Source organism: Sapajus apella, unplaced genomic scaffold (genome assembly GCF_009761245.1).
Source record: "Sapajus apella isolate SASKATOON/1434 unplaced genomic scaffold, GSC_monkey_1.0 scaffold6, whole genome shotgun sequence".
Classification (NCBI taxonomy): domain Eukaryota; kingdom Metazoa; phylum Chordata; class Mammalia; order Primates; family Cebidae; genus Sapajus; species Sapajus apella.
Window position 1 is genome coordinate 49,811,429 of NW_022436946.1, and position 24,523 is coordinate 49,835,951.

The following is a 24,523-nucleotide window of genomic DNA, read 5'->3' on the forward strand; positions in this document are numbered from 1 at the left end:
GAGGTGGGATCGTTTGTCGTGATGTGGGGCGGCCGTAAGCTGGGCTCGTCCGGGGGTTGGTTTTTAAGCGTGCTGGGGCCTGGGGGCCGGAGTACACAAGCTGCACGTCCTCTAATTTCTTCGGCGGGTAAGTCAGTGTGTGTGCAGAGGACCGTTGCACGCAGTCCATTGCCGGGGAGGGAGGTGGCTGGCGCTTCTGCGCATGCGCTGGGGGTGGAGCGATGGGTTTGTCGCTGGACCTCGCGAGGGGTCAGCGCGAAACCTCAGGCTTGACCCTGATCCCAGCTCTCTCCTTTGTAAACCTGGCATAATCTCCTTGGTGGACGCCGGGAAAAAGAGCTCAGGACCAGTGGTCCTGCCTGGAAAAGCGCAGGCTGCGGGTCGCCGTGCGAGCTTTGTCTTCTTGTTGAGCTCCTTGCCCCAGGAGCCGGCGACCCGCCGTTTGTGTGCTGGAGTCTGAAGGTCATCATGCATTCTTCCTTTGCCGGGGCAGGAAGAACTCACGCCTCGTAGTTACGCATTGCTTTGTATCTGTGTTTTGTTTGCACAGAGCTTGCTTTTTTTTCTGGAAAGAATTTAAGGCAAGTATGTTACTTTTTGATTAATAGGTTAATTCAGCAGACTGTATTTGCAAATGAGATCAAGAAAATAATGCACCGCTCAGTGTTTGTAGACAGCAGTCTGATTTTCGAACTTCCAGTATTAACTAGAAACTTAAGCTCATCTTTTACATGGAACTCTTAACAATTACTGTATGCCAGACACTGTTGTGGGCCCTGGGAATTTAAAAATCAGTGACACCTCAGGTAGGCTTTTATTTTTTTTGAGACAGAGTTTCACTCTTGATGCCCAGGCTGGGGTGCAATGGCACAATCTCAGCTCACCGAAACCTCTGCCTTCCGGTTTCAAGCGATTCTCCTGCCTCAGCCGCCCGAGTACCTGAGATTACAGGCATGCCCCATCACACCCAGCTAATTTTGTATTTTTCGTAGAGTCGGGGTTTCTCCATGTTGGTCAGGCTGGTCTCGAACTCCGGACCTCGGGTGATCCACCCATCTTGACTCCCAAAGTGCTGGGTTTACAAGCATGCGCCAGGGCGCCCGGCCCAAGGATCTCTTTTAAAATGTTAGGATAAACCTAAGATCAGGATATAATGAGCAAAAAAATGGGAAATCTAACCACCCATCAATAAAGTTTATTAGTTGGTACTATCATACAGTGAAAAATAGTACAACCAATAAAAATGATTTAAATCTATTTGTACCCACATGGAAAAATAGTAAGATACAGTGTTAAGAAAGTAAAGTGTCATTGTTTCCTGCAAGGAGCCAAAAAAATTTAAAAAGTTACAAATCATTGTGTATAGTGAACTTGGAGTTAAAGGTGGAGATACATAGAGAAATTTTGCAGTTTGCAATCAGTACTGCAGATTGCCTGTGGTAGAGTAGGTGATTTTTTCTTACATTTTATCATCCTTTATATACTTTTCTTTTCCTGAACTTTTTTTCAGTAAACATATGTGTCTTTTATAATCAGATATTTAGAAAAGATACAATATGGCCGGGTGTGGTGGCTCACACCTGTAATCCAAGCACTTTGGAGGCCAAGGCTGGTGGATCACCTGAGGTTGGGAGTTCAAGACCAGCCTGACCAACATGGTGAAACCCCGCCTTAAAAATAAATAAAGAAAGAAAAGATGCAATAAACCTAGTTCCAATCTTGGAAGGATAAACATAGAAGGAGTATCTAATCCCTATTTGGAATCAAGGAAACTTCTTGGATGGGGTAGTTAGAAAAATCTTGAAGGAGGTGGCCAGTTTTAGAAGCAGTTGGCTGACACAGGCAGATCACCTGAGGTTAGGTGTTCGAGACCAGCCTGGCCAACATGGTGAAACCCCGTCTCTACTGAAAATAGAAAAATTAGCCAGGCATGGTGGTGGGCGCCTGTGATCCCATCTACTCGAGAGGCTCAGGCAGAAGAATCGCCTTAACCTGGGAGGCAGAGGCTGCAGTTAGCCGAGATCACGCCACTGCACTCCAGCCTGGGTAACAGAGTGAGAGACTGTCTGAAAAAAAAAAAAAAAGCAGTTGGAGAGGGTAAAGGACCTGCTTGAGAATCTGTAAGAACGTTTGTGAGAAACCACAAAGGGTTCCTTAAAAAGTAAAGTGTGTAGGTGGAGGGCAGAAAGTAAAGGCAGGGTGTGGCAAGGGATGAAGCAAGAGACCTTTTTGGACATGACATGTTCATGAAAGGCCACATACACCTTCTGAGGCTGACTATCCTGCAGACAGTGGAAATTACTGAAGAAGCAACATGGGCAGATTTATGTTTAAGAAATAACACTTGGCAGCTGTCTACGTAGAAAGTGGGACGGAGACAGGCAAGTCTAGGCCCAGGAAGGCCATAGAGTAATCCAGATAATAAATTATGATTGCTAGAAATCAAGTATTGGCAGGGTAAAAGTCTGTCACCTGTTTTATTTACTGTCAATGTGATGCCTGGTAAGTGCTGAATAAGTGACTTTGAGTAAACAAAATGAAAAAACTTTTCCCATGCCTTTAAAATCTCAAATACCAGGATGATCACAGATTCAAAGTAGAGAAGGAATGGGTAGCATTCTGTTTAAATACAAACTCAGTTACTCTCTTAAAGTTGTGGTAAGGTGGTTTTTATTTTTACTTTTTAAATTAAGTATTTTTTTGAGACAGGGTCTTGCTCTGCATCCCAGGCTAGTGTGCAGTGGCATGATCACAGTTCATGGCAGCCTTGGCCTCTCTGGCTCAGTTGGTCCTCCCACCTCAGCCTCCTGAGGAGCTGGGACTACAGGCAGGCACCACCACACATGGCTAATTTTTATATTTTTAGTAGAAAAGGGGTATCACCATGTTGTCCAGGCTGGTCTTGAACTCCTGGGCTCAAGTGATCTGCCCACCTCGGCCTTCAAGTGTTGGGATTACAGGCATTGAGCCACTGTGCCTGGCCAAAGGTGGTTTTTAAACCTCTTGAGAATTGTAGCAATACTGATTACTTAAGGATTCATTTTCCAGAAATAGAGGAAGTAAGCGATCAAGGGTCGTCTCTCAGTAGAAGGCAGGTATTGTTAAAATTTCTAAGGCTTAGTTTCATAATAGTAATACCTTATATGTCCTTATCTATTTATCACAGTTTACATAATTAAACTTTAATTATTCTTTAATAATATCTCATTTATCTACCTAAAGTCGTACAGGAGGTGATATTTGAACTGGGTCTTAACAGGTAATCCAGAAAGAGTTGGTGGAAAAGAGGATAAAATGAACAAAAGCCAGGCCAGGTGCCATGGCTCACACCTTTAATCCCAGCACTCTGGGAGGCCGAGGCAGGTGAGTCACCTGAGCTCAGGAGTTTGAAACCAGTCTGGGCAATATAGCAAAACCCTGTCTCTACCAAAAAAAAAAATACAAAAAAAATTAGCTGGGCCTGGTGGTGTGCGCCTGTGGACCCCGCTACTGGATAGGCTGAGGTAGGAGGATCACTTGAGCCCTGGAGGTAGAGGCTACAGTGATCCATAAACCCACCACTGCACTCCAGCTTGGGCAACACAGCAAGACCCTGTCTCAAAAAAATAAAATTTAAATTAAAAAAATAAAATGAGCAAAGTTCTAGACACATGGACTTTATTTAATAAAAAGAACTTTGTAATGGATTTGAGATGGACTGTGAAGCGCTGATTAAAAAACAAAACAAAATAAACATAAGCCCAGGAGAAAAATGTGCAGAGACTACAAAAAGATAAGACATGAAATATAAATGACCATTAAATATAAGAAAGGATACTTAACCTCATTCATGATAAATTAAAACTACATTAGCCTGGGCATGTTTATAGTCCCAGCTACTTTGGAGGCTGAGGGGGGAGGATCTCATAAGCCAGGTTGGCGGAGGTTACAGTGAGCAAAGATTATGCCACTGCACTCCAGCCTGGCTGACAGAGTGAGACCATCTCAAAAACAAAAAATTAGAACTACACTAAGTTACTATTTTTACGTATTTGATTAGCAAACAAAAATGTTTAACACATTGTATGGGTTATAGTGTGGGAAAACTAACACTAGACACTCTCATACATTACCCATAGGATTGTAAATTGGTTCAACATCTATTTGGTGGCAGTTACAAATTTACAAATGCACATACCCTTTGACATAATTCTTGAGATTTTACCTGCAGGTACTCTGAAACACATATGAAATGAAATAACGTATGTAATTTTATCTCTAGTTGTTGTTGTTGTTGTGTTTGGAGACAGAGTCTCTCTTTTGCCCAGGCTGGAGTGCATTTCGCTCACTGCAACCTTTGCCTCCCGGGTTCAAGTGATTCTTGTGCCCCGGCCTCCTGAGTAACTGAGACTACAGGCATGCACCACAATGCCCAGCTAATTTTTATACTTTTAGTAGAGACGGGCTTTCGTCATGTTGGCCAGCCTGATCTCAAACTCCTGACCTTAAGTGATCCACCTGCCTCAGTCTCCCAAAGTGCTGGGATTACAGGTGTGAGCCACCACACCTGGCCCTAATCTCATAGTTTTAATAATTACCCAAATGCCCGTTATTAGGGTACTGCTTAAATAAATAATATAGCCATACAATGGATTACCACACAGCCTTTTAAAAAATATGAAATAATCTCCAAGATATGTTGGTTGGTGAAGAAAAACATGCAGAAGAATGTGTGTATTTTGCTATATTTTATATAAAACTAGAGAAACTGATACTTTAAAATGATTGATTGCATATGTATAAAATGCCTCTGGAATCTTACATACAAATCTAGTAAGATTGGTTGTCTGTAGGGAGAGAAACTGGATAGCTACAATCAGGGGTGGGAGAGATACTTTGTACTGTACACTTTTGTACTTTTTTATATTTTTTTTTCCCATTTATTTATTTTATTGCATTTTACGTTTTGGGGTACATGTGAAGAACATGCAAAACTGTTGCATAGGAACACACGTGGCAGTGTGATTTGCTGCCTTCCTCCCCATCACCTACATCTGGCATTTCTCCCCTTGCTATCTCTCCCCAGCTTCCCACCCCCAACCATCCCTCCCCTATTTCCCCCCAACTGACCCCAGTGTGTAGTGCTCCCCTCCCTGTGTCCATGTGTTCTCATTGTTCAACACCCGCCTATGAGTGAGAACATGCGGTGTTTGATCTTCTGCTCTTCTGTCAGTTTGCTGAGAATGATGGTTTCCAGGTTCATCCATGTCCCTACAAAGACAGAGTTTCGCTCTTGTTACCCAGGCTGGAGTGCAATGGTGCGATCTCGGCTCACCGCAACCTCCGCCTCCTGGGTTCAGGCAATTCTCCTGCCTCAGCCTCCTGAGTAGCTGGGATTACAGGCACGCGCCACCATGCCCAGCTAATTTTTTGTATTTTTAGTAGAGATGGGGTTTCACCATGTTGACCAGGATGGTCTCGATCTCTTGACCTCGTGATCCACCCGCCTCGGCCTCCCAAAGTGCTGGGATTACAGGTGTGAGCCACCGCGCCCGGCACTTTTTGATTTTTAAAAATTTTTTATTTTGAAATAATTTAAGACACAAGAAGTGGTAAAAATAGCCCAGAGAGGCTGGGTGCAGTGGCTCATGCCTGTAATCCAAGAACTTTGGGAGGCCAAGGCAGGTGGATCACTCGCGGTCAGGAGTTTGAGACTAGGCTGGCCAACATGGTGAAAGCCCATCTCTACTAGAAATACGAAAAGTTAGCCAGGCATCATGGCGTGTGCACCTGTAGTCCCACCTATTTGGGAAGCCGAGGTGGGAGAATCACTTGAAACCAGAGGTGGAGATTGCAGTGAGCTGCGTTCGTGCCTCTGCCGTCCAGCTTGAGTAACAGAGTAAGACCCTGTTCCCCCCAAAAGACAAAAAACCCAAACACACACACAGAGAATTTTCATATACTATTCACCTAGTTCATTGTTGATACCATCTGTAGTACATTGTTGAAACCAGAAAATCAACTTTAGTATGATAATTGACTCCACTGCAGACCTTACTTGGTTTTTGCCACCTGTACATGAACTCATTGTGGGAGAGAGTAAGGATGTGTGTGCGTATGGGTGTACATAAGTGCTTTGTTTATTTGCTTATTTACTTTTTGAGATGGAGTTTTGTTCTTGTCACCCAGGCTGAAGTGCAATGGTGTGATCTTGGCTCACTGCAACCTCTGCCTCCTGGGTTCAAGTGATTCACCTGCCTCAGCCTCCTGAGTAGCTCATATTACAGGTGCCCACCATCACAGCTGGCTAATTTTTTTATTTTTAGTAGAGATGTGGTTTCACCATCTTGGCCAGGCTAGTCTCGAACTCCTGACTTCAAGTGATCACCTGCCTCAACCTCCCAAACTTCTAGGATTACAGGCATGAGCCACCACACCCGGCCTCTTTTGCCTTTCCTTATAAATTTTAAAATCGGCATATCTGTGTCTACCAAAAAAAAAAAAAAAAAAAAAAAAGCTGTGGAGATTTTGATAGGAATTGTATTAAATGTATAGATCAATTTGGGGAGAAGTGAGGTTTTTACTATGTTGAATGTTCCAGTATGTCTCACCTTTATTAGGCCTTTGATTTCTTTCATCAGTGTTTTATACTTTTAAGCATATAGATTTGTACATGTTTTTGTTTGATTTATCAACATTGAAAATATTTTTTTGGAATGATTTAAAATGATAAAGCATTTTACATTTTGAATTTTGCTTTCCACTTGTTCATTGTTAGTATATAGAAACATGACTGCACCCAGAACTTAAAGTATAATTAAAAAAAAAAGAAAAGAAAATGTTTATTGCAGAGACGTCTTGGCATTTTGCATAATGTATATTTGTCAGACCTAGAAAAAAAAAAAAGAAACATGGCTTTTTTTGTGCTGTCTTTGTAGTCTTTTGACCTTTCTAAATTCACTTATTAGTTCCAGGAGCTTTTTAAAGATTTCTTGGGATATTCTACATAGACAATAGGGACAGTTTAATTTCTTCCTTAACGTTCTATATACCTTTTATTTCCTTTTCTTGCCGAATTGCACTGAATAAGACTTTCAGCACCATGTTGAATAAGAGTAGTGAGAATGGATGTGCTTACTGTGTTTCCAATTTTACGGGGAAAGTGCTTAGTCTTTCACCATTAAGTACCATGTGAGCTATAGGCTTTTATGGCTGTTGCGTAAAATAATTTCTCTTTCATTCTTAGTTTGCCAGAAGTTTTAAATCATAATGGATATGGATTGTTAAATGCTTTGTTTGTATCAGTCAACATGCTTATGTTTGGGATTTGTTTTGTTTTTAGTTTTCATTTGTTTGTTTCTTTGTTGAGACAGACTGTTGCTCTGTATCCCAGGCTGAAGTGCAGTGGTGCAATGATGGCTTACTGCAGCCTCTACCTCCCAGGCTGAAACAATCATCCCATTTCAGCCTTCTCAGGTGCATACCACTATCGCTGGCTAATTTTAAGTTTTTCTGTGGAGGTAGGGTCTTACTGTGTTGCCCAGACTTGTCTCAAACTCCTGGGCTCAAACAGTCCCCACATCTCAGCCTCCCAAAGTGCTGGAATTACAGGTGTGAGCCACCCTACCTGGTGTGTTGCTCTTTTTTATTGTTAATATGGTCAGTTATATTAATTGATTTTTAAATGTTGAACTAGTGTTTCATACCTGGAATAAATCCCACTTGGTTGTGCTGTATTATTCTTTTATATGTTGCAGAATTTTATTGTGCTAATATGTGCTACAGATTTTTGTGTCTGTTCCCGAGAGGAATTGGTCTGTAGTTTTTGCTGTACTCTTTGATTTTTGTATCAGAATAATATTAGCTTCATAAAATGCGTTGGGAAGTATTCCTTACCCTTCTATTTTATTTAAGAGATTAAGTAGAATTGGTTGTTACCTCTACAAGTATTTAGTAGAATTCACCAGCAAAGGCATCAAGACTAGAGATTTGGTTTTCTTCAGGCTTCTAAATATGAATTCAATTTCTTTATAGTTATCAATTATTCAGGCTATCTATTTTATCTTACATGAATTTTGGTAATTTGTGGTTTTTATGGAATTAGTCTATTTTGTCTAAATTGTAGAATTTCTGTGTGTAGAGTTATTTGTAGTATTCCCTTGTCAGCCTTTTAATGTGTATTGGGTCTATAGTAATATTCCTTCTTTAATTCTTGATATTGGTGATTTACATCTTTTCTTTGTCAGCCTTGCTATAGGTTTATCAATTTTATTGATTTTTGCAATGAATTAACTTTAGGTTTGATATATTTTCTCTGGTTTTGTTTTCAACGTCATTGATTTTCTTATTTATTTATTTATTTATTGAGCAGGTTTGATATATTTTCTTTGGTTTTGTTTTCAATGTCATTGATTTTCTTATTTATTTATTTATTTATTGAGCCGGAGTCTCATTCTGTCCCCCAGGCTGGAGTGCAGTGGCACCATCTCAGCTTACTGCAACCTCTGCCTCTCAGGTTCAAGTGATTCTTGTGCCTCAGCCTCCTGAGTAGCTAGGATAGGCATGTGCCACCAAGCCCAGCTAATTTTTATATTTTTAGCAGAGACAGACTTTTGTCATGTTAGCCAGCCTGGTCTTGAACCTCAAGCGATCCACTTGCCTCGGCTTCCCAAAGCGCTGGGGTTACAGATGTGTGCCACCTCATCCAGCTGATTTCTGTTGTTATTATTTGCTGATTTCTGCTTGTTATATGTTTATTTTGCTTTCCTTTTTCTAGTTCTTGAAGTGGAAACTTAGATTGTTGATTCTAGGCCTTTCTTCCTTTACTTTCTTTTTTTTTTTTTTTTTTTTTTTTGAGAGAGAGTCTTGCTCCATCACCTAGGCTGGAGTGCAGTGGCACAATTTTGGTTCACTGCAACCTCCACCTCCCAGGTTCAATCGATTCTTCTGCCTTAGCTTCCCGGTAGCTGGGACTACAGGCATGTACCACCACCCTTGGCTAATTTTGTACTTTTAGTAGAGGCAGGGTTTTACTATGTTGGCCAGGCTGGCCTTGAACTCCTGACCTCATGTGATCCGCCTGCCTCAGCCTCCCAATATGCTGGGATTATAGGCATGAGACACCATGCCTGGCCCTTTCTTCCTTTTCAATATGATTATTTTAGTGATATAAATTACCCTCTCAGTGCTCCTTTAGCTATATCCACCAATTTTTATATATAGTACATTTATTTTCATTTATTTCAATTTTTAAAATATCCCTGAGACTTTGTCTTTGGCTTATGGATTGTTTAGAAATATGTTACTTAATTTCCAAGTGTTTTGCTTTTTAATGTTATTTTTCATTTTTTATTTGATCCTGTTGCAGTCAAAAATATAGTTTGTGTGATTTCACTTGAAGTTGTGAAGATTTGTTTTGTGTACCAGGATATGGTCTATCATTATGAATTTTCCATGCATGCTTGAAAGAACATATATTTTGTTGTTTGGGAGAAGTGTTTTATACATTTTAAGTAGATTTTATTGAATAATGGTCTTGTTCAGTTCTTCTTTATCCCTGCTGGTTTTCTATCCAGTGGGTCTAGCAGTTATTGAGAGAGGAGTATTGAAGTCTCCAACTACAGTTGTGGATTTATTTTCCATTTCATTTCTATGAGTTTTTACTTTATGTGTTTTGAAATTCTGTTGTTTGGTGCATACACTTTTTTTTTTTTTTTTTTGAGACAGAGTCTTGCTCTGTCGCCCAGACTGGAGTGCAGTGGCTCGATCTCGGCTCACTGTAGCCTCCATCTCCTGGATTCCAGTGATTCTCCTACCTCAGCCTCCTGGGTAGCTGGGATTACAGGCATATGCCACCATGCCTGGCTAATTTTTGTATTTTTGGTAGAGATGGGGTTTCACTATAGTGACCAGGCTGGTCCTGAACTCCTAACCTCAGGTGATCCTTCCACCTTGGCCTCCCAAAGTGCTGGTATTACAGGCGTGAGATAACTTGCCTGGCTGGTATATACACATTTAGTATTGCTTTTCTTTCTTGGTATATTATCCCTTTTATTGTGATGTAATGTCCCTTTTTGTTTCGGCTACTTTTCTTTGCTCCAAAGTCTACTTTGTCTGAATGTTTATTGAACAACTAAGTGTTCTGCAGCACAGCAACTGGCTCATAAAGCAGGCCCCTGTATAAGTTAAGCATCTAGACTGGGTGAATGTTTATTTTAGGATACATATGCACACATCTTATTTTCCTCTGTAAAGGGTATTGAGCATATGTAAAAATTCATTTCATGTAACTAATATAGAATTGACAGAATTTGAACTAGTGTTGACAAATAATTTCAGAATTAATATTATCCTAGTTAAAACATAATACTTTATATTTGAATATCATTCCTGTCATTTTATGTACATAATGTAGATGTAAGAACTAATGGCATGAAAAACTTTATAAACATATGCATTACTTGTTTTGCTAATTATAATTTTAGAAATGTCTGGGTTAGAGTTAGATACCAGAATGTAAGACCTTTATTTTGATTTTTAGGTAAAATCTTAAGTAAAAAACAAAAACGCTTTGTTTATCAATTGTAACGTAACATAGCATTACCATATAAAATAAAATTTTGTCCAGATGCAGTGAATCCCAGCATTTTGGGAGGCTGAGGCAGGAGTATGTCTTGAGCCCAGGAGTTTGAGACCAGCCTGAGCAACATAGGGAGACCCCATCTCAACAACAATAACAACAGAAATTAGCTGGGCATGGTGGCATGCGCCTGTAGTCCCCCTTACTTGGGAAGATGAGGCAGGAGGATTGCTTGAGTCAGGAGGTGAGCCATGATTGTGCCATTACACTCCAACCTTGGTGGCAGAGTGAGACAGTCTAAAATAAAATAAAACCTTCAATTACGTGCATATCAGGGATTCTTACTGTGCAATGCTTTTCTCTAGATATTTCCTTTTTTTTTTTTTTTTTTTCAGTTTATGCGAAGAACCAGCTCAGTTGGACTCTACAAAGTAAACCAGAGGTTTTCAATGAATACAGAACCATGTGGTTCAAATCCTACAGGATGACCTTTTCCTATTTGAACAGAATAAAGAATTTCAGGTGAGTTTATTATTACTGTGGCAAATAGTTTTTTAGTATTATGTTTAATAAATCCAGTTAGTTCATGTGGTTTGATTAAAGTAGCTATGTTTATTTAATTAATCTTAACTAATTTATTTTCCAACAATTTTTAGATTTGGGGAGTTTCAATCCCACAGAAACAGTGATACAATAATACAGCATATAGACAATACATAACCTTCATTCAGATTCAGAGATAGCTTTTATTTTCAATATAGGACTATTACTTAGAGAATATTTTTATTTCCTCATAATGTCCTTATAAGATACGAACAATGCAGTGCTTAAAATCATAAATATTACTTATAATACATAATATAATATTTAAAAATTTTTTAAAATCATAAGTAATTTGTGTGCAGCATAAATATGATAAGGTAGTAAATTGAATCAAAGTAATATCTTTCTGTATTTGTATTTTATAAACCAACTTCTAACCTTGTCAGAATATTGCATAGCATTAATACTTGAACTCTGTTTTTTTTTTTTTCTTTTTTAAGATGGAGTTTCGCTCTTGTTGCCCAGGCTGGAGTGCAATGGCACAATCTCAGCTCACTGCAACCTCTGCCTCCTGGGTTCAAGTGATTCTCCTGCCTCAGCCTCCTGAGTAGCTGGGATTAGAGGAGCCTGCCACCATGCCCAGCTAATTTTTTGTAGAGATGGAGTTTCACCATGTTGGCCAGGCTGGTCTTGAACTCCTGACCTCCAGTGATCTGCCCTTCTTGGCCTCCCAAAGTTCTGGGATTATAGGTGTGAGCCACCATACCTGGCCTTGAATTCTGTTTCTAAGTGCTTGCTTCTCCTTCTTGTAAATGAGCCCCTTTAAGATTGGGTGTGTATGAAATCATTCTTAGTCAAATGAGCAACCATCTACTGTTATCTATTGTAAATTAGTCCTTGATTACTGAGGCTTTACATTAAGCTTGGAAAAAGGGGCTAATAGTCCTAAGATAATATTAAAGAAGAATGACATTTGAATCTTAAAAGAATAAAAAGTAATGAATATAGAATACACTCTCCATATGTAGCTAAGAAAAACTTAATAAAAATTTAAATGGCATTACCACATTTCTAACTTAACATCCTTATTATCTTTTACCCAAGCAGCCCTTTGAAGGATTTTTCTATACGATACCCTATGACATGGAAGTCAGTGTAAAATTTTGTTTAATTAAATGGATCTAACCCCTCTTTGATCCCACTTAATTAAATAAAATTTTAGGAAAATTATATACTTTTCTGGGCTTTTTCCTTCAGATTGTTCATTTGATAAGTGCTTCCTGAGCACCATGTTTCAGGAACTGTACTAATCACTAAGAATAAAATGGTAAGCAAGGCAGTCCATGCCTTGCCTTCATAGTGCTTGTGGTCTAGTGGTCTATTGGAAGACAGACATGATCAGATAATCACACAGCCCCATGAAGAAGTACAAAGTGGTATAGGAACTAAAATAGGGGAATGAGGGGAACATGACCCAGTTTTGAAGATCAGGGAAGTTTTTTTGTTTTTTTTTTTTTTTTTGAGACAGACTCTTGTTCTGTCACCCTGGCTGGAGTGCAGTGGCATGATCTCAACTCACTGCAGCCTCTACCTCCCTGGTTCAAGTGATTCTCATGCCTCAGCCTCCCAAGTAGCTGAGATTACAGGTACCCACCACCATGCCTGGCTAATTTTTGTATCTTTAGTAGAGACGGGTTTCACCATATTGGCCAGGATGGTCTTAAACTCCTGACCTCAGGTGATCCACCTGCCTCAGCCTCCCAAAATGCTAGGATTACAGATGTAAGCCACCCATGCACAGCAGATCAGGGAAAATTCTTAGATAACATTCCATTGAAACTAAGATCTGAAGGATGAGAAGGAATTAATTAGGTGTTTGGGAGAGGAAAGGAAGGAGGTGGGAATATTCCAGGCAGAGGGACAACCTACGTGAAGTGCCTGAGGAAAGAGCCTGTGCAGCCAGTCCAAAGAACTGAAAAAGAACCCATGTGGTTGGAGTGGGAATGATAAGGAGAATAGAAGGAAATGAGTTTGGAGAGGGAGGAAACTGGGCACTAAATAATTCAGAACTTTGTAAACTATACTAAGGATTTTGGTCTTTTTTTCTAATGTCGTTGGGAAGATATGGAAGCATTTTATTCAGGAAAATAACCATCAGATTTCCATTTTGGAACAATCACTCTAGATGCATCATGGAGAACAGATTGAAACGGGATGAGGTAGGAAGCAGCTACTAGTTAGAAGGCTAATTCAGGCAAAAGACGATGGGTGCCTGGGTTAGAATGCTGGCAGTAGAAATGAAGCAGAGAAGATGGAGGCACCTGCATTCAAATCCCGGCTCCACCATTTACTTCATCTTTCTGAGCCTCCCTTTCCTTATCTGTAAAATAGGGATAATAATAGTACCCATCTTGCAGAGTCATCGGAAGGATTGAGTGAGGTGATATATGTGGAGGTCTTAAACATTACCTGAATTTAATAAGTGTTCAATAAATGGTAGCTATTATTATTATTATTAGATATGACCAAGAAGGCTAAGTTTTATAAAGTTCCATTTTGAATTGAAACTTACTTGGAAAGTAATTTTGTTTCATCTGTGAATATATATGTTTGTAAGCAGTGTGATTATAGGAAAACTTGGCTTTAAAGTGTCAATATTGAGCAATGTACAGATTTAGAATATAATAAATTGTAAATAAGACTATGTTTCTATATAATATATCGCATGTTAAACTTTTCTTCAAAACAGTGGTATTTGCTGGTTCTTCATTTTCGCCCCATAGGTACCCTTGGGTGAAACTGTACAGTACTTCCCAAACCACTGTCGACAGCGCTGAGGTGAAAACCTTCGTGGCCCTGGCTCACAAATGGTGGGATGAGCAAGGAGTATATGGACCTCTTCATTCCATGAATGACCTGAGGGTGCCATTTATTAGGTAGCATTCCAGAAACTCTAAGTCTTTTTAAATGGAACTTTTTAAGAATTCATATTTTACATTCATTTTTGTTTTGGTATATACCTAGTTAAAAATGCTGCACTTTAAGTTTGCTTTGGAAATTAGAGAGATTCTTTTCAGTGACCACTGTTTGAAACTATTAATTTTTAATAATATCACCCAAGGTCCAGGCTGCTTTCATAGCTTAATTTGAAGCATATTTGTGCATTGTCAAGTCAATTAGAATTAAGTCCCTATAAAAGCAAACTAGGGTCTTATGGCTTCAAGCACATTTTATTTTCTTTATTTTCTTTTTCATTTATTTATTTATTTTTGAAATGCAGTCTCGCTCTTGTCACCCAGGCTGGAGTGCAATGGCGAGATCTCAGCTCACTGCAACCTCCACCTCCTGGGTTCAAGCAATTCTCCTGCCTCAGCCTCCCAAGTAGTTGGGATTACAGGCATCCACCACCATGCCCAGCTAATTTTTGTAGTTTTAGTAGACGCAGGGTTTCACTGTGTTGGCCAGGCTGATCTTAAACTCCTGACCTCAGGTGATCCACCCACCTCAGCTTCCCCAAGTGCTGGGATTACAGACATTAGCCACCATGCCTGGCCTAAGGCCATTTTATGCCTGTAGACCTGCAGTGGCCTCATTGATTTAGGCAGTTCTGGTAAAGGGAATTCTGCTGTGAAAGTCTGATTCAACAAATTTTTCTGAGAACTTACCTCATACAGAGCTCAGGGGCTAGACTGTAAAAGATTCTAAGACGGATGAAACATAATCTGTGTGGTTTGGGAATTTATAGGGTGCTGTGGGCTTTAAAGAAAGGCAAGAGTTCATCAGGGCTTACATTTAAGACATTGTTCATTTGTTCTTCTGTCCATTTGTGTATTCATCAAACAATTTTGGGCAAAGCATTTTAACAGACACAGAATATCTGACTCAGACTTTGCCCTCAAGGAACTTCCTGGTTGGTTTTTGCTGGTTCATCCAGAATCAGTGTAGCAAAAAGAGCTACATGGCATGCTTTAATACCACTGACTTTGTGGACCACTGCAACAAACAGTAAAGCAAAGAAAAAGAGAAATGTTGTTCATATAAGCTAGAACACTAGTTCTCAAAGTGTAGGGCCTCGACAGTGACATCAGTTCACCTAGGAACTCATTAGAAATGCAAATTATCAGATCTCATAAGGGACCTACTTCTCTGGGGAGGGGACAGCACTCTGTTTTAAGTAAAGTTTTTTGGTGATTCTGATGCATAGTAAGTTTGAGAATTAATCTATTCAAACTACTGTGACATCTTTAATTAGACATCATACATAATAACCCAGGGCAGTGCAAGGTATGGTTAAAAGTTTAGATTTCATTTTGAGCATAATTAGAAACCATCGAAGGAAAGTGGTATAATCTAAATTATGATGTAAAGAAGTCGTTTTAGCTGCTGTTTAAAGAATGGATCGGACTTCATTTGAAATGGGTCCTTTCCACTATCCCTGTTATTCTTAGAATTCAGTTAATTTTAATGGCAATAGAAGATATCTTAAGATATCCTAATTATGAATAATATTTTAGGTATAATTAAAGCTTATATGTAATCTATATATATTTATATGTTTAGTTTACATACTGTTAGGTATGTATATATACTTGTATGTATATGTGTGTATGCATATGTTTGTATAGGTAAAGTATTATTGTGATTATCTTAGAATTAAGTTTACTTGATTTAGATGCCTGTTACATGCTCATACATGAAAACACCACTCATTTAGAAGATTAAAAGAGATTCCATTTCGAAGGGAATATAGACAAATTTTGAAAATATAGGTCTCTTATATGCTTTTCCTGAGCTCTGTGAAATAACCTCTTTGCTACTGACATGAAATAGGTCTAGCAAGTATTGACAGCAAAGCCAAAACATGTCATGCTATCTCAAGCAACTGAAATTAGGTTAATCTAAACTAAATTATTTTGAAATTTTTCCTTTATCTTATTACTAAAACAATAATTAAGTCATAATTACTACTAGATTATTTCAGACCTTTAAGCCTCCTGCTTTTGATTATTGAAAATGTTTTATAAATTATCACTTAATGTTGAAAATAAAAGACCTGTTTATCCAAAAATATAAATAATCTATTTAAATGGGAGTTAATATTTCCTTGAAAACTACATACATTTAAGACTTTTCATTGATAAAATTAATTATTTATTTTGGTATGTTTTGAATTTTTTAAAGAGACCATCTTCTGAAAACAATTCCTAATCACCAGCCAGGAAAACCTTTGTCTGGGATGAAGATTCTTGATGTTGGCTGTGGTGGTGGGCTGTTAACTGAAGTAAGTGACAGTTTTCCTGCCACTTTTAACTAACGGAAAAATATTAAGAAGTAGATTTGTGCCTCATTTATCCGTTCAACAAATAATATTATTCATTAAAAAAAGAAATGCATATTGGGAGCCCGGGGTGGGTGGATTGCATGAGGTCAGGAGTTTGAGACCAGCCTGGCCAACATGGCAAAACCCATCTCCACTGAAAACATAGAAATTAGCCAGGTGTGGTGGCAGGCATCTGTAATCCCTGCTACTCGGGAAGCTGAGGCAGGAGTATCACTTGAATCCAGGAGGCAGAGGTTGCAGTGAGTCGAGATTGTGCCATTGCACTCCAGCCTGGGCAACAGAGCAAGACTGTGTCTCCAAAAAAAAAAAAAAAAAAAAGCGTAATGTTGATTTTAATCTTTTTTTTTTTTTGAGACAGTGTTTTACTCTGCCCAGGCTGGAGTGCAATGGCATGATCTCAGCTCACCTCAGTCTCTACCTCTAGGTTCAAGTGATTCTCCTGCCTCAGCCTCCCAACTAGCTGGAATTACAGGCACTCACCACAACCTCTGGATAATTTTTTGTATTTTTAGTAGAGACGAGGTTTCGCCGTGTTGGCCAGTCTGGTCTCAAACTCCTGACCTCAGGTGATCTACATGCTTCAGCCTCCCAAAGTGTTAGGATTACAGTCAGGAGCCACCATACCTGGCCAACCTGTGTTTAAAAACTTGGACATGTCATGGGAAATAACTAAATACAAAACCTGAGAGAAGAATTAGCTATGAAAAAGTCATTTCTAGTCAGTCAGATAAAAAAACTTGGGAAAAGATTGTTCTTTAAACAATTTGAATATTTCAGAAATGATTGCTATTTTTACAGTGACTTATTACGTTATTGCACTTTAACTGTGTTAATACTGTACTATGTACAAGTAAATGTGCCTAGAATACATAGACAAAATTGTTTTCACTGTCTTCAAGTAGTTTTTTTTAAATCAGTTTTTGTTGTTTTAATTGTTCTTCTTACCTTTAAGGGTTTGATTATCGAAAATTTCAAATGTGTACAAACTAAAGAAAATGGTATATGAATTTCCATGTACCCATAAATGATGTCTAGTATTTATCACCTCATGGTTAATGTTGTTTCATTTTTGGTAAGTTTTTTATTGCTAACATGTGTTCTATTTTCTTCCTGAGGGTAACAGTTTTTTATGCCATTAGCCTCTAGGGCGGCTTGGGGCTTCAGTTATTGGAATCGACCCTGTGGATGAGAACATTAAAACAGCACAATGCCATAAATCATTTGATCCAGTCCTGGATAAGAGGATAGAGTACAGAGTGTGTTCTCTGGAAGAGATTGTGGAAGAGACTGCAGAAACATTTGATGCTGTTGTAGCTTCTGAAGTTGTAGAACATGTGATTGATATAGAAACATTTTTACAGTGCTGCTGTCAAGTGTTAAAAGTAAGGTTTATGGAGTTTACATCTTGACTTCTTCTTCTGAGTGTGTGTATATGTATCCATAGCAATAAAATGGTCCATAATGCATTAGCAGTCCAGCAGGCAAGGTATAGTAGAGATGAAACCAGGAAGCTGGGAGAAGGGGGCAGCATCTCTGCTGTAGATTTCTACTGTCCTTCAGCTTGCCCTCACTACCAGGGTTTTCCTGTGTTCTTTTAGTATCTTGGATGTCCAGGGATCTTGAAAAATGTTGGTGCTGGCTGGACATAGTGGCTTACACCTGTAATCCCAGCACTTTGGGAGACCAAGGCAGGCAGATCACTTGAGGCCAGGAGTTCAAGATTAGCCTTGCTAACATGGTGAAACCCTGTCTCTACTAAAAATACCAAAAATTGGCTGAACATAGTGGTGTATGCCTGTAATCCCAGCTACTCGGGAGGCTGAGGCACAAGAATCACTGAACCCAGCAGGTGGAGGTTGCAGTGAGACGAGATCACGCCAGTGCACTCCAGCCTGGGCAACTGAGTGAAACCCTGTCTCCAAAAAGAAAAGAAAAATATTGGTGCTGAACATTGGAAAACCATACATTTATAGCAGTATTTTTCCATTGGTATAGTTGGGATTAAATACTTAATAGATATTGAATGACAATTAAAAAAATTGATTTGGATGAATACTTAAAAATCAATAAAAAGTATTAGCATAAATTTAATTAAATAAGATATGTAATTCTGTATGTGGTAAATGCATAACAGTTTTTAGCTTTTAAAGAATATTTCATAAATATGTTCTCACTCGATCTTACCTACAACTAGATAAGGAAGGAAAGGCAGGTGTTGTTATCACATCCTTTCACCTGTGAGGACTCAGGATTTGTGAGATGTCAGAGGTCACTAGCCATTTAAGTGGGAGTTAAGGCCAGACCATTTGACTGCAAGTTTGGTTCTCTCCATTACTTATTGTGCTTATATGTATAATTTGCCATAGACTTCATCTTTTGAATGTGGTTCTAAGTTTTCTTTTAATAAATGCCCTTAAAGCATTATTATTATTACTACACTGACTCTGTTGTTCACACACTCAGGAGGTGACATCCTAAGGTCAAAGATAAAACAATGAAATGCTTAGCTCTTAGCAAAACAGAGCTTTTTTAAAAAAATTATTTTTAAGTAATTTTAAATTCATAGCAAAATTGCAAAGATAGTACGGTGTTCCTTTCACCTGTCTTCCCCTTAGGTTAACATCTCACATCATAAGGGTAGGAGCTAGGTTGAGTCAAGTGAGGCACTTAGGGCACAAAATTGTAGGAGACAGTCCCTCTCAGGTGCTGACCCTGCGCTTGCACACCCTGAAAGGGGTTGCCTATTTCAATTCTGTACCCTAGAAGCCTCACTTGCCTCATAGTCCTAGCCCTTTATATAACCCATGGTACAGTTCTCAAAACTAAGAAATTAACATCAACATTATACTTGTTAACTGTACTGCAGAGCTTGTTAAATTTTATTAATTTATTTTTGCTAATATCAGTTTGCTGTTAGAGGATCCAAACCAGACTCCTATATGTATTTAGTTGCCATTTCTCCTTAGTCTCTTTCAATCTGTGACAGTTTATTGCTGTTTCTTCTTTTTTTTTTCTTGACAAGGTCTTACTCTTGTCACCCAGGCTGGAGGGCACTGGCAAGATCACAGCTCACTGCAGCCATTTCCTGGGCTCAAGCCATGCTCCTGTCTCAGCACCCCAAGTAGCTGGGACCACAGGTGTATGTCACCATGTCTGGCTAATTTTAATTTTTAATTTGATATTTTATGACTTTTTTGTAGAGACAGGGTCTCCCTATGTTGCCCAGGCTGGTCTCAAAATGCTGGGTTCAAGGGATCCTGCCGCTTCAGCCTCCCCAAGTGCTAGGATTACAGGTGTGAGCTACTGTGCCTAGCCCTTGTTTCCTCTTAAGTGGAGTTTTATTAGGCTTATCTCTTATTTTCCAAATAAGATTTCTTAATTGATTATTAATTCTTATTTTGTATGTCAGTCAGTGTGTATGAATGGTGCTTCTTTGACACGTATGAGGGATGCTGGCATTGTGGGCTCCAAAACTAATTTTTGCTTTAATGGAAAACCTATATTTTAAAAATGACTATTGCTTACCATCATTTCCTTAGAGTATGATTTTGTAGAACACAGATTAGATATTCATAAGTAATTTGTTTTTTCAGAGACAGGGTCCTTCCCCTGTCACCCAGGCTGGAGTGCAGTGGCACTATCATAGCTCACTATAACCTCAAACTCCTGGGCTCAAGTGATCTTCCTGCCTCAGCCTCCCAAGCAGCTATGTCTACAGGTGCACACCACCATGCCTGACAGTTTTTTTCAATAAATTTTTTGTAGCTATGTTGACCAGGCTAATCTTGAACTCCTGGCCTCAAGCTGTCCTCCTGCCTCAGCACTAGAATTATAGGCGTGAGCCACCATGCCTGGCCTGTAAGTGATTCTTAAGATATTTTAGAATTTTAGAGTTTATAGCTCACACCACTAAAGGAAAAAAAAAAGATATTTTAGAATACCGGAGCTTTATAGAGGAAAGTTAAAATGTGTGCTAATATAGTATATGATATTTTTGTTTTTGAAGGCATACCCCAATATTTCAGGGCCCCCCACCTTATCTTTTTTGGTTTTGGCTTACAGTGGTATCTAAGATATATTATCTCTTTCTCCCAATCCCCTTTTCTTTCTCTCTTTCTATCTATATGTAATATGATTATTTTGGAGGGAATCTTTGGCATTTTTCTCCAGTCAAGCTAATGACAATGTATAAAAGAGAGAGGAGACATGAATATCCTTGCCATTGTGAGACAACATAAGGAAACGCCATCAATATAGTTACTATAAAATGCCAGACTGAGTCCGGGCATGCTGGCTCACGCCTGTAATCCCAGCGCTTTGGGAGGCCAAGGCAGGTGGATCACGAGGTCAAGAGTTTGATACCAGCCTGGCTAACATGGTGAAATCCCATTTCTACTAAAAGTACAAAAATCAGCCAGGTGCAGTGGCAGGCATCTGCAATCCCAGCTGCTCAGGAGGCTGAGGCAAGAGAATTGTTTGAACCCAGGAGGTAGAGGTTGAAGTAAGCCAGGATCACGCCACTGCACTCTAGTCTGGACAACAGAGCAAGACTTTGTCTCAAAAAATAATAAAATAAAATAAAATTGCAGACTGAATAGTCCCATAAATAGTCCCATAAATCCTTTATATTCATTCCAGTGCTTATCTTGTTCTGGAATGAATGTATTTATGGGACTATTTATAAATCCCATAAATTTGTAAATAATGAGAGAGAGAGAGACAGAACCTCCACTTCCCGTGTTCCAGTGATTCTCTTGCCTCAGCTTCTGAGTAACTGGGAATACAGGCACGTGCCACCATGCCCAGCTAATTTTTATACTTTTAGTAGAGACGGGGGTTTCACCATGTTGGCCAGGCTGGTCTCAAACTCTTGATCTCAAGTGATCTCCCTGCCTTAGCCTCCCAGAGTGCTGGGAATACAGGTGTAAGCCACCATGGCAGGTCAGTCTTTATATTTTTTATAAAAATGAAATCAAAACAAAACAAAAAACGTTCAAACCTAATCATTAATGTTTTAGTCAGAGAACACTTATTGTTAGTGCTTCCCTGCATAAGATGTACAGTATAGCTCTGTGCTGTAACAAACGAGTCAAAACAGGCTCAGCCCTTACTGTGAAAACCATTTTGACATATGTTAGACTGTGAATGTGGACATGTAACAAGGAAAAGCAGCCTGATCTCATTCTGTATTTTATCATAAAGTGATATATACAAAAGAATGTATAAATATAAATCATAATTATGTATGATCTTAAGAGTTGTAAGCACTGTTGTATATACTCACTGAGAACATCGAAAGTGCCTTTTATAGTGAATTTCCCAAGAGAAAAAAGTAGTATTTTGGTGAATTATATTTTATTCAAACATATATATCTTAATGACACTCAGATTATTTGGAAGAAAGGAGGAGGGAGGGGGAAACTTACCCTTAATTGATACACCTAACCTTTTACATTTTACTTCTATATAATTTCATTTCTTTTAGCCTGGTGGTTCTTTATTCATTACTACAATCAACAAAACACAACTTTCCTATGCTTTGGGAATTGTTTTTTCAGAGCAAATTGCAGGTATTGTACCAAAAGGTACTCATACATGGGAGAAGTTTGTTTCACCTGAAACACTAGAGAGCATTCTGGAATCAAGTAAGTATTAAGAGCATTTTTTCCAGTTTTCCAGGCCTAACTGAACTTTTAATGTCCCAGTAATCATAAATCACTTAGCCTAGCACTTAATAAAATAGGCCGCTATATTTTTGGATGTTGGTTTTATCTCCTCAACTAGGTCATAAACTCTTTGATGTTAGGATTAAGTAATAGATACCACTTCCCTTTTACCTGTTGCCCCCAACCCAGGGCCAAGCAGGTAACACATGATCAGTGAATACTTTTTGGCTATTTAGTCTCACTTGTTTAAGAATGAGGTACAGATGTCTACTATTTACACATTCTCAGTCTGCCCTGTTGAGCTCAGCTTGTATCAGCCTATCTTACGTATTATTTTTCCTGATTCCACCACAGTTACATGTATTTTGAACTTCAGTGTCACTTTTTATGTATGTCATATGACTTACAGCATGACTTTATGGTAATTTTGGTGTTTTTTTCATCCTTTTAAGGCCTGTAAACTTCTCGAAGGCAAGACTATGTCTCCTTTTTGTACTCACTACAATGCCTAGCTCTGCTTTACACAGAGTCAATTTATGTCATGAATTCCTGTCAAGTAATAATGTTTGTCAGTTCATTTACTTGGCATTTGGTATTTCTGTTGAGTACTTAGATTCCTATATTTCTAATTTTTTTCATATAATTATCAATAAACTTGATTTTACTTGGAATATTATCAGTACATAGCAATGTAGTAGAGTCTAAAGATTTCTGTGAGTAACTTTGTTGAAAATAAAGTAAGGCTGTGCACAGTGGCTCATGCCTGTAATCCCAGCATTTTGGGAGGCTGAGGCAGGCAGATTATTTGAAGTCAGAATTTTGAGACCAGCCTGGTCAATGTGGCAAAACCCATCTCTACTAAAAATACAAAAATTAGCTGGACACAATGGCACATGCCTGTAATCCAGCTACTTGAGAGGCTGAAGCAGGAGAATCACTTGAATTCAGGAGATGGAGGTTGCAGTGAGCCAAGATTGTGCCACTGTGTTCCCGCCTGGGCGACAAAATGAAACTCTGTCTCAAAAAAGAAAAGAAAAGAAGGAGGGAGGGAAGTAGGAAAAAAATGTTTTAAAGATGAGTTATGGGGACGATCTCCTATTGGCAGGTGTTTTTAATAACAGCTAACATTTATTGAATACTTACCAAACTCCAAGCATTGCACTAGTTTACACACATAGCTCATCTAATTCTTATTTAGTGCAATGCTTGGAGTTTGGTAAGTATTCAATAAATGTTAGCTGTTATTAAAAACACCTGCCAATAGGAGATCGTCCCCATAACTCAAAGCATTTCTCTATTTTACACCCATAGCTTATTTAAATCGGGTTTTTTTTTTTTTTTTTTTTTTTGAGACGGAGTTTCACTTTTGTTACCCAGGCTGGAGTGCAATGGCGCGATCTCGGCTCACCGCAACCTCCGCCTCCCGGGTTCAGGCAATTCTCCTGCCTCAGCCTCCTTAGTAGCTGGGATTACAGGCACATGCCACCATGCCCAGCTAATTTTTTGTATTTTTTTAGTAGAGACGGGGTTTCACCATGTTGACCAGGATGGTCTCGATCTCTTGACCTCGTGATCCACCCGCCTCGGCCTCCCAAAGTGCTGGGATTACAGGCTTGAGCCACTGCGCCCGGCCAGCTCATCTAATTCTAACAATTCTATGATGCAAGTTCTGTACATGTAAGAAAACTGAGGTTTAGAAAAGTTAAGTGACTTGCCCACAGTCACCATATAATAGGTGCCTGAGCTGGGATTTGAATCCAGACACACTGCTTTAGAGTATGTGTTCTAATTGTGACTGACTGCAGTTCTGCAGTAAATTGTGATTAGTACATAGTTACAAAATATGTTTGCCGATTAAGTTAGGAATCTTTTTTCCCTTCTTTTCTTATCCATTTAGTGTCCTCCCAGCATTTTTAATACAGAGAGTTGCATGAGACTCTTGGAAATTAGGAGGTAAATATTTGTTAAATCTACTCTTTCTGATATTTTTTTTCAGATGGTCTGTCAGTTCAAACAGTGGTAGGAATGCTGTATAACCCCTTCTCAGGTTACTGGCATTGGAGTGAAAATACCAGCCTTAACTATGTAGCTCATGCTGTAAAATCCAGGGTCCAGGAACACCCAATGTCAGCTGAGTTTGTTTTAAAGAGAGAAACAGAGGAGCTCCAAGCTACTGCCTGCACCAATCCAGCTGTGCATGAAGAGCTGAAGAAATGAATTGTTCCTGAGGATTGTAGTAATATGGCTTGGATATCTGATGTTTACAAACATAAGAAATGTACAATTTATCCTTTGAGAGAGAATCATGAAGAAAAGAAGGTCAATAAAAAGGGCTAAAACCTTGGACAAAAGTTTTTGTTATTTCATCTAGTAGCTGCTTTCAAGGGATTCTATGAATAAAAGTTTTGTCAAGGT

General features: G+C 39.0%; 1 protein-coding gene across 2 annotated transcripts; it reads left to right on the forward strand.

Annotated features, from left to right (window-relative positions):
- Positions 1 to 24,523, forward strand: COQ3 (coenzyme Q3, methyltransferase). 2 transcript variants are annotated; one of them, XM_032275202.1, is made up of 7 exons: positions 1 to 127; positions 10,954 to 11,080; positions 13,885 to 14,037; positions 16,283 to 16,382; positions 17,582 to 17,824; positions 21,928 to 22,087; positions 24,105 to 24,523. In XM_032275202.1, exons 1-7 carry the CDS (start codon positions 22 to 24, stop codon positions 24,323 to 24,325), a joined length of 1,110 nt encoding a protein of 369 aa, XP_032131093.1. In that variant the 5' UTR covers positions 1 to 21; the 3' UTR covers positions 24,326 to 24,523. The 2 variants fall into 2 exon arrangements, with proteins under 2 accessions (XP_032131093.1, XP_032131094.1); XM_032275203.1 differs by lacking the exon at positions 1 to 127 and adding an exon at positions 225 to 581.